The 16079-nt window shown below is 45.8% G+C and overlaps 1 protein-coding gene across 1 annotated transcript in view; it reads right to left on the reverse strand.

The window, feature by feature from the left end:
• Positions 1-476: 476 nt before the first annotated feature.
• Positions 477-16079, reverse strand: part of LOC137341272 (envoplakin-like) — an 85923-nt gene continuing 70320 nt past the window's right edge. Inside the window, exons 15-22 of the mRNA XM_068004379.1 lie at positions 15215-15393; positions 12353-12491; positions 11012-11205; positions 8937-9087; positions 7897-7980; positions 7002-7112; positions 5862-5954; positions 477-4308 (exon numbers count right to left, since the gene is read on the reverse strand). Coding sequence (XP_067860480.1) covers positions 841-4308; positions 5862-5954; positions 7002-7112; positions 7897-7980; positions 8937-9087; positions 11012-11205; positions 12353-12491; positions 15215-15393 — 4419 coding nt within the window. The 3' untranslated portion in view covers positions 477-840. The remainder of the gene's footprint in view (positions 4309-5861; positions 5955-7001; positions 7113-7896; positions 7981-8936; positions 9088-11011; positions 11206-12352; positions 12492-15214; positions 15394-16079) is intronic.

Here is a 16079-nt window from a genome sequence, read left to right on the forward strand (position 1 = left end):
AGATCTTGCTTTGAGCAAAATGGCTTCCACGTTTGCCTACATAACAGCAGTGACTGCACTTCAAAGCTTTTAGATATTTCTGAAAGACGTGAATGAAAAAAAATCTTTCTTTCAGTGTCTTTATGAAAAACGTTTGCTGAACCTTGATGGCAAAAACACAACAAAATGACATTAATTGGGTTAAAGTGCACCATTGCACCAATTGCCTGTGATGTCATGGGGATGTAAATGACTTTTGGCCCTTTGCCTGTGATGGCACGGGGATATAAATGACCTTTGGCCTTTTGCCTGTGATGTCATTGGGACGTAAATGACCTTTGGCTCCTTGCCTGTGATGTCATGGAGATATAAATGATCTTTGACCCTTTGCCTGTGATGTCATGGGGATGTAAATGGCTTTTAGCCTTTCTCCCTAACCCCCAAAGAAAAAAAATTCTCATTAAGTTTACCAATGAAAACAATAAGACTCAGATAACTCTATCACATGTTTGTTTATTAAAGCAATTGTTTCATGTTAAAATGAACTCTTTAGGACATAGAGCAGACCAATGTTTCACATCCTGCACCTTACAGTTTTCCATGCACTTAGTAAAGAAATGTAATGTAGCATACAGACAATGACATAGCATTAAAATCCCCTCTATAATCTATATGTACCTTTAAATATAAAAATAAACAAGACTTGAGTAGGATACTAAATAGCCTTAACCCCATGGGACAAAAAAACCAAGATGATCTGTAATATAACTTCAGTACGTTGAGCAACTAACAAGAGGAAGATTGGCTTGGAAGTTGTTGGTGACACATGCGCGAATGCTCAATGGCATCTATGGGTAGTGGTTAGTAGGTGCTAGAAAAAGGTGAGTATTGATATCTGGTGTCAAAATGACTTGTTGAATGATGGCTGGAAAACTGACGAGGCTCCGAGTTGACCGGGAGGAGCAGGAAGCCCGTGAGCCCGTCTTTCTGGCAGCGTTTCATCAACTCTTTGTAATGGACTCGCTCCTGAGTGATGGGGTCGGTGAGATCCTTCACATAGTTGGTGTCTTCCTGCAGGATCCTGGCTGTGTTGCCGTCGATCATCTTGGACCTCAGGGCGTCTGCAATGGACACACGGCCCGAGTGGTTGGGGTCTACCAGTCCGCCGGTGAGGTATTGGGCTTCCATGTACTGATGGGCGCTTTCAGTGGGCAGCCAGCCCTTCTGAACGGCCACCCCTACAGAGAGACGTTCCTTTGTGACGGGGTCTTCGAGCCCAGTGAAAGCTTTTTGCGCATTTAGCAGCCTTCTCTCGTGGGTTTTGTCGACCAGGTTCCGCTCTACTGCCTTGTGGACCGAGTGCCTTTCCTTGGTCGCAACATCGACGATCCCACCTGTGGCTGCCTGTGCTTCCAGCAGCCTTTGAGCAGTGATGGGCTCTAGTAGTTTCTTGTTCAAGGCATTTGTGATGGACAGCCTTGAATTAGTGGTATTATCATAGACTCCAGCTATGGGATGATGATCCCCGGTGTGTGATTTGTAGGTTGCATACCTCGGGCTAGATTGGTTTGCCGATTGATATGTTGGAGAAATTGGTGGCATGGAATTTATTGAGCCTATATTTAATGCTGTTGGTTTGGTTTCACCTGCTACTAGCAGTGCAAACTCAGATATTGGGAGCTTTCCTTCCCTATAAAGTTGAAGCTCTTCTTTAGTGATTCTTCTGTCCTTCAAGGCGGCCTCAATGGAATATTTTTTTCCACTTTTCTTGTCTCGAAGGACAGAGGTTACTCCGGATGGACCATGGGTGGAAATCTCTTCCCAGTCACATTCCAGCTCCTGCAAGTGGATGTATTGTTGCCTATCTATCATGTTCTTTTTGTAAGCCTCATAGGGTGACAAATCCTCCCCAGTAACTGGATCCACAATGGATATCTTAGTGGACAAGTTGGTTTCTCTCATCTGCATGTCTCGCTGGCGAGCTTCCTCCTTGCTGATTTGTGACTCAAGATCTCTGATCATGTACTCTTTCGCATGGATTTTGTCTTTCTCCCTCATGATTTCTCTCTCTAACGACATCAGTTTACTATCCAACTCATGCTTCCTTTGCTTTTCTTTTATGGTTTTCTGACTGAGAAGCTTGAATTCCTCTTTATGGACATTGGTCTTTTGTTCTCTTTCAATCTCCAGTTTTTTCAGTTCCTCCTCCAGAATCTCCTTCTCACGGAGAGCAGAGTCCCTGGCCTGTTTCAGCTCGGATTCTGTACGGGACCGCGATGCCTTTGAATCTTCTATTTTCTCAATCCTGTCTTTAACCCTTCTTATCTCGTCCTCTACATCCAGCCTGGAGTTCTTCTCCTTGTTGAACAAGTCTCGAGCACGGAGTTGCTCCTCTTCCAAGGCCTTATCTTTTTCTATCCGGATAACTTCTCTACAAATAAGTCTTTCCTGAGATTTTTCTTTGTGTAAAATCTCCAAATGGAGTTGAATATTTTTAATTTCTTTGTCCAAATTGTTGGCCTTATTTCTCTCTTGGTCCAGTTGCTGATGAAGAGATCCAGCTATTTTTTCAAGTATTGGATCTTTTTCCACTTTAAGGACTTCTTCAGTGACGATCTTCTCTTCCAGTGGAGGAGGATTTGACTCCAACTCACGTATTCTGTATTTGATTTGTTTCACTTCACTCTCGATCTCCTTTCGCTTACCCCTTTCTTCCTCAAGGTTTAGTTCGGCCTCTTTTTCCTCCACAAGAGCTTTTAGGTGCTGTACTTCTCTCTCCAGGTTACGTCTCTGTTTGCGTTCTTCATCCAAGGTTTTGCCCAGGTTATCGTGCTCTCTGGTGAGTTTGGGGTCTTTTTCTAAACGAACCATTTCCTGAACAACAATCTTCTCTTCAGGTTTCTGCCTCTGCAGCTGAGAGTATATGTTCTGCAAGTCAAATACCAGTGATTCAATATTCCTTCGTTTCTCTGATTCTTCACGGATTATTTTTCGAAGGCGCACCACTTCTTTCTCCAGCCTTGGGTCGTCTTCATATTTTACGATATCCCTGGTCACCACTTTGGTCTCAGTCTTAGACCGTTCTTTCCGCCATTCATCTCTATCGCTCTTCAACCTCTTAATCTTTACTTGCGAATCACCGTATTCATCATCCATTCGAGGGAGCCGATGTTTGAGCTGATCAATCTCTTTGAGCATTTCTGGGCTTTTCTGAAGCTTCACGATCTCTTGTGTGATATCTTTGTACTGAATTTGAGGTTTCCTGTCCTTGAGGACTTCCAGGTCTCCCTGTGCTATGGTGACTTCCATCTCTAGGTCGCCCCTTCTCTTCACAGTTTCTCGTATTTCTTTTTTTATTCTTGTTATCTCTTTCTCAGTTTCTGGAAAGACACAGAAATTTTCACGGACAATTTCCTTTGTTTCTATTTTTGGTTTCTGCTCGGCAACAATTCTGTATTTCCTCTGCAGCTCACTCAGTTCTTTCTCGAAGACACTATTGTTCTGGTTTTCGTCCTCGCAAAGGTTTCTGAGCCTGGCTAAGTCCTTTTCAAGTTGAGGGTCCTTTTCTACCTTCTTGATCTCCTTAATCATAACCTTTGGCTCCGTCTTTCCTGTTTGCTTCTCCAAAGTCTCAATCTGAGTTCTTATGAACCGTATCTTTTCAGTCAGTGATTGCCTCTTCTGACCTTCATCATCAATCTCGTTTTGAAGACTTCTAGAAGCTTTCAGCATAACTGGGTCCTTTTCCACCTTGACCTTTTCAATCATCACAACCTTTTCTTTGATGTTGACTGGTTTCTGCTCAAGGATGGTGATCTCTCTTGTTAGGCGGTCCCAATCGGTAATGGTTATTTGTTTTTCTCTTCTCAGAGTACTGATTTCACTGCGTAGATTTTCAGCTTCAACATCCAACGCAGGGCTCCTCTCAATTTTCTTCATTTCCTTGGTGAGCAGGCCAGTTTTGGCGTTCTTTTGCTCATCTTCTAGCAAACTGATTTTCTGCTTAGTTGAACTTATGTCATTCTGGGTTCCCAGTCTTTGTTTCCTTACATCGTGGATTTTGTTCCGGAGAGCAGAAAGGTCTGTTTCTACCTTGGGGTCCCTGAAGTACTCCACCACCTCTTTTTCTTCTGTTTTGTCCACTGGTCGTCGGGCCCTTAGAAGACTAAGTCTTTTGCTCTGCTCTTGTAGAGTTGCCTCAGCTGATTTGGTCTTCTTCTCTTCGTCTTTGAGCGTTTGTTGGAGGTCAGTGCCTTTCCTAGCAAACGGTGCGTTCGCCGACTGTACATTCTGCTGTATAATCACTTTGTCAACTGGGCTTTCTTGTTGCTGGGGAGAGATAAGAATGAGAAGTTTCAGAACTTTGTTTCATCATTTGTATAGTATTGGTGCTCTGAAGCAATCGAGGTTCATTCATCTGGACCATCAGACCTAATAATAATGCTCAATTTGCTAAGCAATGACACAATGGGTCATCCAATCACTGTGGTTGATTTGTGGAAATTGGGAACTTTCACAATATCCACTTGTACCCAGTCAGAACTGGATTAATTGCATCTTTTTGACTTCTAATATTACTAACGGGTAAAGAGCTTTGTCCCAACCATTGGGGTAGGATGTGAATCCAGTCCGTTGACAGAGAAGCCCAGCATTCTAACTAAATGTGAAGTCTAGGCCCCATAATCATCTTCATTTAATTTATTTTACTTTCATGCTTTATTGTTATAGACAGTGACAATATCAGGTACTTTCAGGTAAAGTATAGGATTGGATTGGATGCAATGTGTTGTCCACACTGTCTATAAATGGTCTTTAAACCATGAACCGTAAAACAAAGAGGCGGGCCCAATGGTATACACCAGCTAACATGATCATTCTCCATGGGCTGTGGCCTGTCTAACTGATGTTATTAAGTTCTCCCTTTAAACAGCATGTTAAGGCAGGCACTACATAAGATACCAGTGGCCAATGATGGATAACATTAATGTTTCCATTCTTCTCTCCTTGCGTTCAGCCAGGCATTCCTAGTAATCTTATTATGGTTGGCGCTGCTTCAGGGAGTGGAGATGTCCCGTACAAGAGTCACTTAGACTAGTGTTCAGAGACTGGGTTCATCATTAGAAGGTGTGCCAAGGTGTGAAAATGATATACCTCAACCTAGAGTATGAAGACCTGAGATAGCCTCTCTCTGCCACTCAGTATAGGAAGCAACATTAGCCTTGGCTCAGTGGGTAGCACTCTCACCCCTGAGTCAGAAAGTTGTGGGTTCAAGTCCCACTCCAGAGACTTAAACACATAATCCAGGCTGAGGGAGTGCTGCAATATCGGAGGCGGTGTCTTTTGGATGAAACATTGAACCGAGGCCTTGTCTACCCTCTCATGTGGACATAATAGATCCCGTCACATTATCTGAAGAAGAACAGGGGAGTTCTCCCTGGTGTCCTGGCCAATATTTATCCCTTAACCAACATCACTAAACCAGATGATCTGGTCATTATCACATTGTTGTTTGTGGGACCTTGCTGTGCGCAAATTGGCTGCCGCGTTTCCTACATAACACTTCAAAAATACTTCATTGGCTGTAAAGTGCTTTGGGGCGTCCTGAGGTTGTGAAAGGCGCTATATAAATGCAAGTTCTTTCTCGTAGCCGCATACAGCTGGGATATCCTAGGGGCGTCATTTGCCTCCATGTAGCCTCCTATGGGATGACCATTCATCACCGACCAGAAGGAAGGGTTAACCATGGGCTGTGGAGCACTATATCTACCGTGAGCGATCCCAGAACTGAGTGATGTGCCACGTCCGATAATAGTGAGGAGAGTACATGGAAATTTGGGTGACAAAACCCACAGGTAACCCACCCAAGGTAACATCCACTTTACCTTTTGCTTAACCTTTGACACATATTCCAGCTGGTTCAGCAGTTGGTCGTTTGATGAAGAGACTTCAGCAAAACGTTTAACCGTGTCCTTCTCCTGCAAAAAAAAAGAAAGAACATTTTTGCGGAGCTGTGAAAATTCACTGGAGTGTGTGTCTTGAAAGAGCTCTCCAATTCGTCCCACCCTCCTGCTCTTTCCCCATAGCCCTGCAAATTTTTCCTTTTCAAATATTTATCCAATTCCCTTTTGAAAGAGACTATTGAATCTGCTTCCACCACCCTTTCAGGCAGCGCATTCCAGATCATAACAACTCGCTGCATAAAAAAAAATTCCCATCATCTCCCACCTGGTTCTTTTGCTGATCACCTTAAATCGGTGAAGGGAACGTTGCTGGGATCGGGGCAGGGTAATGGGCAACCTCTCCCACCAAGGGAGGGTGAACGGGCAAGTTAAGGAACTTAGGAGTAGGCCATTCAGCCCCTCGGGCCTGCTCTGCCATTCAATTAGATCATGGCTGATCTGCACCTCAACTCCATTTTCCCGCCTTGGCTCCATATCCCTCGATACCCTTACCCAACAAAAATCTATCGATCTCAGTCTTGAAAGCTCTAATTGACCGCCTGTGTCCTCTGGTTACCGACCCTTCTGCCACTGGAAACAGTTTCTCATTATTTATTCTATCAAAATCCTTCATTATTGGCTGAGCCAGCAGAGGCAGCAGTCATCCCACTCTAAGTAGTCTATAAGAGCTTATCAAATCTCCTCTTAACCTTCTCTGCTACAAGGAGAACAACCCCAGCTTCTCCAATCTCTCCACATGACTGAAGTTCCTGGTCCCATTCTAGTAAATCTCCTCTGCACCATTGTACTATGAAGCCCACAGTTCATCACAGAGAGTACATCAGTCCCCACAATTCCACCAATGTAGGATCTCGTCACAAAGATGACTGGACTGAGCTCATGGGTTCAGTCCAGGTGATCACTAGGGGGTTCGGGTCACCTGGGGTCAATGGAACTATACCCCAGCGAGGTCACCACCATAGGAGAGGAGCAGAGAAAACAGGTAAGGAAGGGAAAAAACATGGCAGTCGGGTGGCGAGAGTCTGTAATGCGAGCGATTCCACACCATACAATTGTCCTTACCTGATCGTTAATGCTCTCTTGCAGGGTCTGAGTCCTCAGTTTCTTCACGGTAGATACACCAGTGGTAGGGTCCAGAGATGCACGATATTTGTCGTTGTTAGTTTCGTAATTCTTTAAAAAGAACGAGCAGAACATCACTCATTTCAGAAGTGCTGGCTCAGAGGGGGCCAATTCTGTCCCTGCCCCCATCCTACCTGCAGTCCACCATTGAGGGCAAAGCTCTCAGCTCACTATGATGCTCCTTATACGGGGCGGAACCACCGTCCGCCAATCGCAGCTAAGGAGTGGGGCCAAGGGCGGGGACTCCCTAAGACAGATGGTGGGTAAGTCAGGTGAGTGGAGGCATTCCGGCCTCCACTAGGGTGTAGGTGGGCCCCCTCCGGTGGGGTCCAGAACATGCAAGGGGCTTGACCCCTCCCTCTCCCCGGAGAGTGTTGATTGGCACCCATGCTAAATCGGCGAAGGGAACGTTGCTGGGATCGGGGCGGGGTAATGGACAACCTCTCCCACCAAGGGAGGGTGAACGGGCAAGTTAAGGAACTTAGGAGTAGGCCATTCAGCCCCTCGGGCCTGCTCTGCCATTCAATTAAATCATGGCTGATTTGCACCTCAGCTCATTTTCCCGCCTTTGCTCCATATCCCCTGATACCCTTACCCAACAAAAATCTATCGATCTCAGTCTTGAAAGCTCCAATTGACCCCCAGCATCCACAGCCTTTTGGGGGAAGAGAGTTCCAGATTCCTACTGCCCTTTGTGCGACCACAGTGGTGCTTGTGTCCCCCTTGTGTCCCGGCCCCCAAACTCCGGTGCTGTCGCTGTTATAATACCATGAACTGGTACCAGAAACAGTCCTGTAATTAGAAAGCAGGAGAAACTTCCCAAACCAACACGTACATTCAGCGACGACTGCAGGTCGCGGGAGAGATGGACGAGTGCGTCCTTTTCGGATTCCTTCTTCTTGATATCGTTCACCAGTTTCTGCGAGGAGAAAGATGAAGACAACTCAATGAGGCCAGGTTTTCTGTTGGTTGGTTTGGTGTCTGACACGCGCATCACGTTTAAGAATCTCCAAATCAAACTGAGGATCCACACAAGAAGAGCTGCCATTTGTGTGACCTGGAGTGCTGATTGAAATACATTCTGAGGCCTTAATGAGCCATGCACACATTTTGCGTCCAGGCTTTCAGCCTCTGACTGGCTGCATTGAGGTGTACATAGCCCATTGGATGTGGAGGCTTAAGGCCTAGCACTCTTTGGGTGCCTGTCACCATATTTTCGGCCCCTGTAAGTCAGTGTTAATTGTTTCTCTTCCCTCTTCACTTTCCTTCCCTCTTGTTGTGTCAGCCAGTGGGTAGTACTCTTGACTCTGAGCCAGTAAGTTGTGGGTTCAAGTCCTGCTCCAGCACAAAATCTAGGGTAACACCTGAGTGATGCAGTGTTGAAGATGCTTTCTTTTCCCTCTTGTATGTCCTTTCACCTTCCCTTTTTCCCCTTCTTTCTTACTTTTCTGTTTTTATCTCTCTCCTGTTTATCTCCGTGGCACTCCCCCCATTCCTGTGGCATGCGTTACCACAAGTGAAGACCACAGGGGTAGTGAGGGAGTTGGGTGGGAAATGGCAGCAGGTCAGGAGTCATTCAGTAGTCACGCCCCATCGGAACAGGAATGTGACCCATTCAGAGGTACACCCCAATGTTTGAACCCCACTGACCTTGGTGATTGCAGCCATTGCAAAACATGGACTGGGTCACCACAAAACATGGACTGAATCACCACAAATCATGGATGGGATCACCACAAAACATGGACTGGATCACCACAAAACATGGACTGGATCACCACAAAACATGGACTGGATCACCACAAAACATAGACTGGAAATACAGTGTGACACTGTCGTGAACTCTTTGGTCCATATGCTTAAAAAAACACCTACCTTCTGAGCTTGGAGTTTAGCGTTGACTTCATTTCGGCTGGCTGTGGGTTGCACTTGATTGTTAGGAAGATTGTTCATCCAGGTGTTGAGTTCTTGCTGGGATGTCTTATAGCGCTGCTGGGCTGTGTCAGCATCCTGAAGCATTTCCTCTCTGTGAAGCATCAAAAAACACATTGTGAAGGAAATTTCCCGCTGAGTGTAGTATCTCACAGGGCACTTCACAATGGGATACAGCAGCAGCAGGATTGATGGCAATGTAGGAACGGAGACTTAGAAAATGGATCTAAGATCCTAATTTCTGTGTGAGCTCGATAGATATGAGGCTTGAACAGCTCCAAAAGTTTGGGCCACCAAATGGCAATTCTTCATGTGTAACTCTACCTAGTCAGCCGTGGCACTGTGGTAGCACTCTCGTCTCTGAGTCAGACGGTTGTGGGTTTAAGTCCCACTCCAGAGACTTGAGCACATATCTAGGTTGATACTCCAGTGCAGTACTGAGGGAGTGCTGCACTGTCGGAGGTGCCGTCTTTCGGGTGAGACGTTAAACCGAGGCCCCATCTGCCCTCTCAGGTGGATGCAAAAGATCTCATAACCCACTTTGAGGAAGAGCAGGGGAGTTCTCCCCAGTGTCCTGGCCAATATTTATTCATCAACCAAAATCACTAAAACAGACTGACTGATTATCATCTCATTTCTGATTTCTGTTTGTGGGATCTTTCTGTGCGCAAATTGGCTGCCGCATTTCCTGAATTACAACAGTGACTACATTTCAAAAGTACTTCATCGGCTGTAAAGCGCTTTGGGGCATCCTAAGGTCATTAAAGGTGCTATGTAAATCTAATCTTTCTTTAGTGGTTTTTCAGTCATGGGGAGAGATCAGAGCCAAACCCAATTTTGTCCTTACACTTCACAGTTTCCAGCAGGGGTCACTGGGTAGTGGTCAGTACCACGTATCCTGGCTAATTTCTCCCTAGCCAAGGGGCATAGAGGCGGATTATAGCCCCTTCTTACCAGCACCTTTGCTGACATTAGATAACTCAGCACGGACTGGGGGATTGAAGCTTCCTGCTCAGTATGGCTTGGTTCTACGATGGGCCGAGTATGTAATGACCGAACCAAAGGAGTGGCCATCTCGAGCGATCTTTAATAGCTGTAGGTTTGAATTGCCCTCAATAACAATCCAGAAAATGAGGTGCATCTGGTAGAAAATGGGACAGGGAATAAGAACATAAGAAATAGGAGCAGGAGTAGGCCATGCGTCCCCTCGAGTCTGCTCCGTCATTCAACAAGGTCATGGCTGATCTTCTACCCCAACGCTACTTTCCTGCCCTATCCCCATATCCCTTGATTCCCTTAGTGTCCAACTATCCATCAATCTCAGTCTTCAACGACTGAGCATCCACAGCCCTCAGGGGCAGAGATTTCCAAAGATTCACAACCCTCCGAGTGAAGAAATTTTTCCTCATTATGACCCCTAGAAGGCTGCATACCAACCATGCCTGTCCAAAAACCCCACTACCAAGGCTACAACACCCCTTTCCCCTGCCCAGTCTCTCTGCTCCATCAGCAAGCAAGAGGCCACAATTCCACATTTGTGACAGTGGGAGAAAACATTGAGAAAGGGAGAGGCAACAGGACGTTTATTTGGGGTTTCACATGGAAACCACCTGGATTTCAAAAGCCACAAATCAATCTGGCAGGATCACCGGTCCGATAATGATGCACTGCAGCAAATCGCCAAGGCTTCTTCGACAGCACTTCCCAAACCTGCAATCACCTAGAAGGACAAGGACAGATGGTGCATGGGAACACCATCACCTCCAATCTCCCCTCTTAATCATACACCATCCTGACTTGGAAATATATCGCTGTTCCTTCATTGTCGCTGGGTCAAAATCCTGGAACTCCCTTCCTAACAGCACTGTGGGAGAACCTTCACCACATGGACTACAGTGGTTCAAGAAGGCGGCTCACCACCACCTTCTCAAGGGCAACTAGGGATGGGCAATAAATGATGGCCTTGCCAACGATGTCCACATCCCACGAATGAATTTTTTAAAAAGCGAAGTGCCCACCTCTGGTCGATTTGATCTTTGGCGTTCTGATAGCGGTTGTTCAGCTTCTTGACCTCGGTCTGCTGTTTCTTGATATCAGGGCAGTATTCCTGGAAGTTGAACTCCAGAGGTTTGCAGTTGTCCTCAGTCCTTTTCAGGTTCTCGTTCACCTTCTGCAGCTTGTCTTGGTCATCATTTAGTTCTCGTCTCAACCTCTGAAAAAAGAATGAGAGATAAAAATAGCAGGAAGGTTTATAAAGAGGAATGATGCTGATGGACTCAATGAAATTTGCAGCAGTTCCTCCCATCTCGGGAGTGTAAACCTGTAAAATGACCCCTCATCCTTCCCTTCGTTCATCACCTCAGTTTGTACATGGGCAGAATTTTTTTTTTAGGAGCAGTGAAAGGCTCAACAAGCCTTTCCGATTTTCATAGATCAACCCCACCTACCCAGCCACATTCCCACTCCTTGGCAGAGCCCAGCATTGGGTTTGGGAGTCAGGAGGCGGGGGTGGGGGAGCAAAAATAGATAGGGAGTAAAGGCTAGGAGTAGCCTTTGGGTGAAAGGGGGTTAGAGGACAGGGATATTTGGACAATGGTCCACAGATGTAATTCAATCTTCATTTTAAAGTCGTGAATTCTGTCATTATTTTTATATAACACTTTCACAAAACTTATGGCAGTTTCAGGAAGCAGGGAAGTAGAGAGTAGAGTTGCTAGGAGCATTCCTATATTACAACAGTGTCTACATTTCAAAAGTACTTCATTGGCTATAAAGCGCTTTGGGCGTCCTGAGGTTGTGAAAGGCGCTATATAAATGCAAATCTTTCTTTTATAGGAGTTTCTCCGCACTACAGGCTGAGGAGCTGGCGCTACATTTCCACCAGTGGTGGGAGGGTGTAATTACAGCGTGACAAGTTTACATAGAGAGTTTCCAGTATAAATGTTGACATAGGAATTTATAATGGGAAAATTTGACACGGGAATTGTGTGCAGACATAAGATTTTGAATATATTACAAAGATATCAGGTTTAAGAGACTTCTAGAAGAAACTGCAAGACTCCACTCCTGGCACAGAGTCTCGCTTGAGAGGGTGCAGAGGTCAGTGTGCTCGATTCGTGGCGCTCTGAATTTCCAGACATTGGCATCAGGAGCAAATTGGGCGCGCTGAGCTCTGCGTGTGATTCTCCGATCTGGGTACAATATCTCCCAATGATGGGGCCGATGTATTTCCAGAGTAAAGAGTGGTTTGAGGGAGATGGTGAGAGGGTGGAGTTGAGGCCAAATAGAAGAAAGGCAGCCTTTCCTTTTTAGTAGTTTCTATAACGTCCTAAGTTCCCCTGACTCTCCGGGGTCATTACCTGTAGCTCAGTCTTCCTCTGCTTCATGGCATTTGGTGTAGCAGGAACCACTGACTCCTCCGCCAGATTGGATTCAATTTTTTTGAGGGCATCATCTGCTTTCTTAATGCTGTTTTCCAACTCCAGTTGACTATTTGCTCTGGCCAAGAAGAAAGAAAACAGGTCACAGATCTGTATCAGTCACTTGGCCGTCATTGTTGGGGCAAGAACATTACCCCCAATGATCCACAGGGGCTCCATTGCAAGCGGTAGGGACCTGACAGTTGCTCCAGTGCTGCTCCTTGCTGGGAGCACAGTCGGGATGTCACCCCTATCAAGTCATCCCATAACTTGTTTCCATTATAGGTGGGTCTTACTGTTTACACAAAGTATTAATCCAAGGTAATGATGATAATTGTGTAATTACTGCGTGACTCTCTTCTCTCACTGCTGTTTATGCTTCAGACGTTTCCTTACTCATGCTACCAATTAGGCCTTGCTTGGCTCCAGTAACAATTTTTTCAGGAGGTATTTATATGGATAAGTTGCCCCATACTTTGCAACTAATTTCCCTTCTTACTTTGTCTGTCTATCCTGCCACTTTGACACTGGGAGGTTGGGCACACTTCCCAGTGCAGGCACCTTGACATTGGGAGTTTGGATATATCACCCAACACAGGCACCTTGACATTGGGATTGTGGATATATCACCCAACACAGGCACCTTGACATTGGGATTGTGGATATATCACCCAGTGCAGACACCTTGACATTGGGAGTGTGGATATATCACCCAGTGCAGACACCTTGACACTGGGATTGTGGATATATCACCCAGTGCAGACACCTTGACATTGGGTGTGTGGGTATATCACCCAACACAGGCACCTTGACATTGGGATTGTGGATATATCACCCAGTGCAGACACCTTGACATTGGGAGTGTGGGTATATCACCCAACACAGGCACCTTGACACTGGGATTGTGGATATATCACCCAGTGCAGACACCTTGACATTGGGAGTGTGGGTATATCACCCGACACAGGCACCTTGACATTGGGATTGTGGATATATCACCCAGTGCAGACACCTTGTCATTGGGAGTGTGGATATATCACCCAGCACAGACACCTTGACATTGGGAGTGTGGATATATCACCCAGCACAGACACCTTGACATTGGGACATATATCCCCCTCCAATGAGGTTCAGTCACTATTGTTAAATAGGCAAACCCTGCAGCCAATTCGTGCTCGCTGCTTTGCTGCAAATAATGAAATAGGATCTCTTACATCCAACTAAACCGGCTGATAAAGCCTCAGCTTAATGTCTCACCAGAAAGGCAACACCTCCAACATTGCAGCACACCCTCGGTACTGCACTTGTCAGGCGAGATTACATGCTCATGTGGGACTTGAACTAGGATTGCCAACCCTCCAGGATTGCCCTCGAGGAATTAAAGATTAATCTCCAGGACACTACTGTAAGCGAGAAAAACTATGGCATTAAAAAAAGGATTTTTTTTCATTTTCTTTGAACACTTTCGCTTATTAGTTAGAAAAATATTGGAAGTGGCAAAAAAAGGCTGTTGGGCTGACCGTCAAAAATCATCCAATTGGGTAACGAGGAGTCTGATCGCTTTCCAATTGGTGTGGGAAGGAGGCCGGACCTGTCGGGAGACCAGTTGCAGGAGTGTGAGGGTGGGTCGGTTAGAGGCAGGACGTCATGTGATGAAACCTCCAGGAATATGTCCAAGCAGAGTTGACATCCCCAGCTTGAACCCATGGTATTAAAATTAGAGCTAGGCCATTCAGGAGTGAAATCAGGAAGCACTTTTTCACACAAAGGGTAGTGGAAATGTGGAACTCTCTCCCCCAAAAGGCTGTGGATGCTGGGGGTCAGTTGAAATTTCCAAGACTGATATTGATAGATTTTTGCTAGATAAGGGTATCAAGGGATATGGAATTAATGTGGGTAAATGGAGTTGAGGTGCAGATCAGCCATGATCTAATTGAATGGCCTACTCTTGCTCCTATGTTCTTGTGACACTCTCACTCAAAGGTGAGATTGCTAACAACTGAGCCAAGCTGTAAAGTCTAGACGGTGAGCTGTCCACAACAGGAATGACCACTTACAGTCTGTGAACCCCAGATATTAATCCATTGACTTTAATAACAACAAAAAGTAACAGGTAGATTCAAGCAAAGAAATGTACCATGTGGTGCGGTACTGAGCCACTCAGAACATGAAGGTCCCAGGTTCAATCCTGGGTTATCATAGAATCATGGAATGATACAGTACAGGAGGAGGCCATTTGGCCCATCGAGACTGTGGCAGCTCTTTGAAAGAGCCATCCAATTAGACCCACTCCCCTGCCCTTTCCCCACAGGCCTACAATTTTTTTCTTTTCAAATATTTATCCAATCCCCTTTTGAATCTATTGAATCTGCTTCCACCACCCTTTCAGGCAGTGCATTCCAGATCATCATAAGTTGCTGCGTAAATAAATTTCTCCTCATCTCCCCCCTAATTCTTTTGCGAATTACCTTAAATCTGTGTCCTCTGGTTACCGACCCTTCTGCCACTGGAAACAGTTTCTCCTTATTTACTCTATCAAAACCCTTCATGATTTTGAACACCTCTATCAAATCTCCCCTTAACCTTCTCTGCTCTAAGGAGAACAATCCCAGCTTCTCTAGGGTTGAAAGGACAGCCTGCACTCACTGTCTAGGCTTAGACGTGTAGGATAACCATTGGCATGGAGGGCAGGCAGCACCTGTGCAATCACCTACCGGCAAAAGTCAGTGCCTTCAGGAAAGGAAAGTAGGAAAAATGGTGGGAGGTGGGGAGAAACGACAGATGCAGGTGCTGTGTACTCACTTGTTCTGATACTGGTTGGCCAGCGAGGTGACATCTTTGTATTTATTCTTTACATCGTTCAGTTTAGTTGGAAGCTGCGATGCAATGGGACCAGTGGGTTTCTTCGAAAGAAAGGATTCGCACTCTCGCTGTACAGAGTCCTTCTCCGTTCCAATCTTCTGCAAATGCTTGTCTATACTCTGCAAGAAGAGTCAGAGGGTGAGTTTACAGTGCGGAATGTTTCATTGCAAATCCCTCATCATCATTGAAGATTGAGCAAATCTTAACAAGTAACTGACCAACACAGATTCTCTCACTTGTCATTCAATCCAAACATGGGACCCCTCACAGGATGGACACCGTGCCTCTCCCAAGTCCTTCTGTTGCTTTGTTCCCACACCATACCAAAGCAATAGATACTGCAGGAATATACATACCACTCTTGCATTGCTGCAGGAGTTCCTCAGGGCAGTATGCTAGGCCCAACCATCTTCAGCTGCTCCATCAATGACCTTCCCTCCATCATAAGGTCAGAAATGGGGATGTTCGCTGATGATTGCACAGTGTTCAGTTCCATTCGCAACCCCTCAGATAATGAAGCAGTCCGAGCCCGCAAGCAGCAAGACCTGGACAATGTCCAGGCTTGGGCTCATAAGTGGCAAGTAACATTTGCGCCAGACAAGTGCCAGGCAATGACTATCTCCAACAAGAGAGAATCTAACCACCTCCCCTTGATATTCAACGGTATTACCATTGCTGAATCCCCCACCATCAACATCCTGGGGGTCACCATTGACCAGAAACTTAACTGGACCAGCCATATAAATACTGTGGCTACAAGAGCAGGTCAGAGGCTGGGTATTCTGTGGCGAGTGACTCACCTCCT

The sequence above is a fragment of the Heptranchias perlo genome, chromosome 23, assembly GCF_035084215.1.
Source record: "Heptranchias perlo isolate sHepPer1 chromosome 23, sHepPer1.hap1, whole genome shotgun sequence".
NCBI classification, from domain to species: domain Eukaryota; kingdom Metazoa; phylum Chordata; class Chondrichthyes; order Hexanchiformes; family Hexanchidae; genus Heptranchias; species Heptranchias perlo.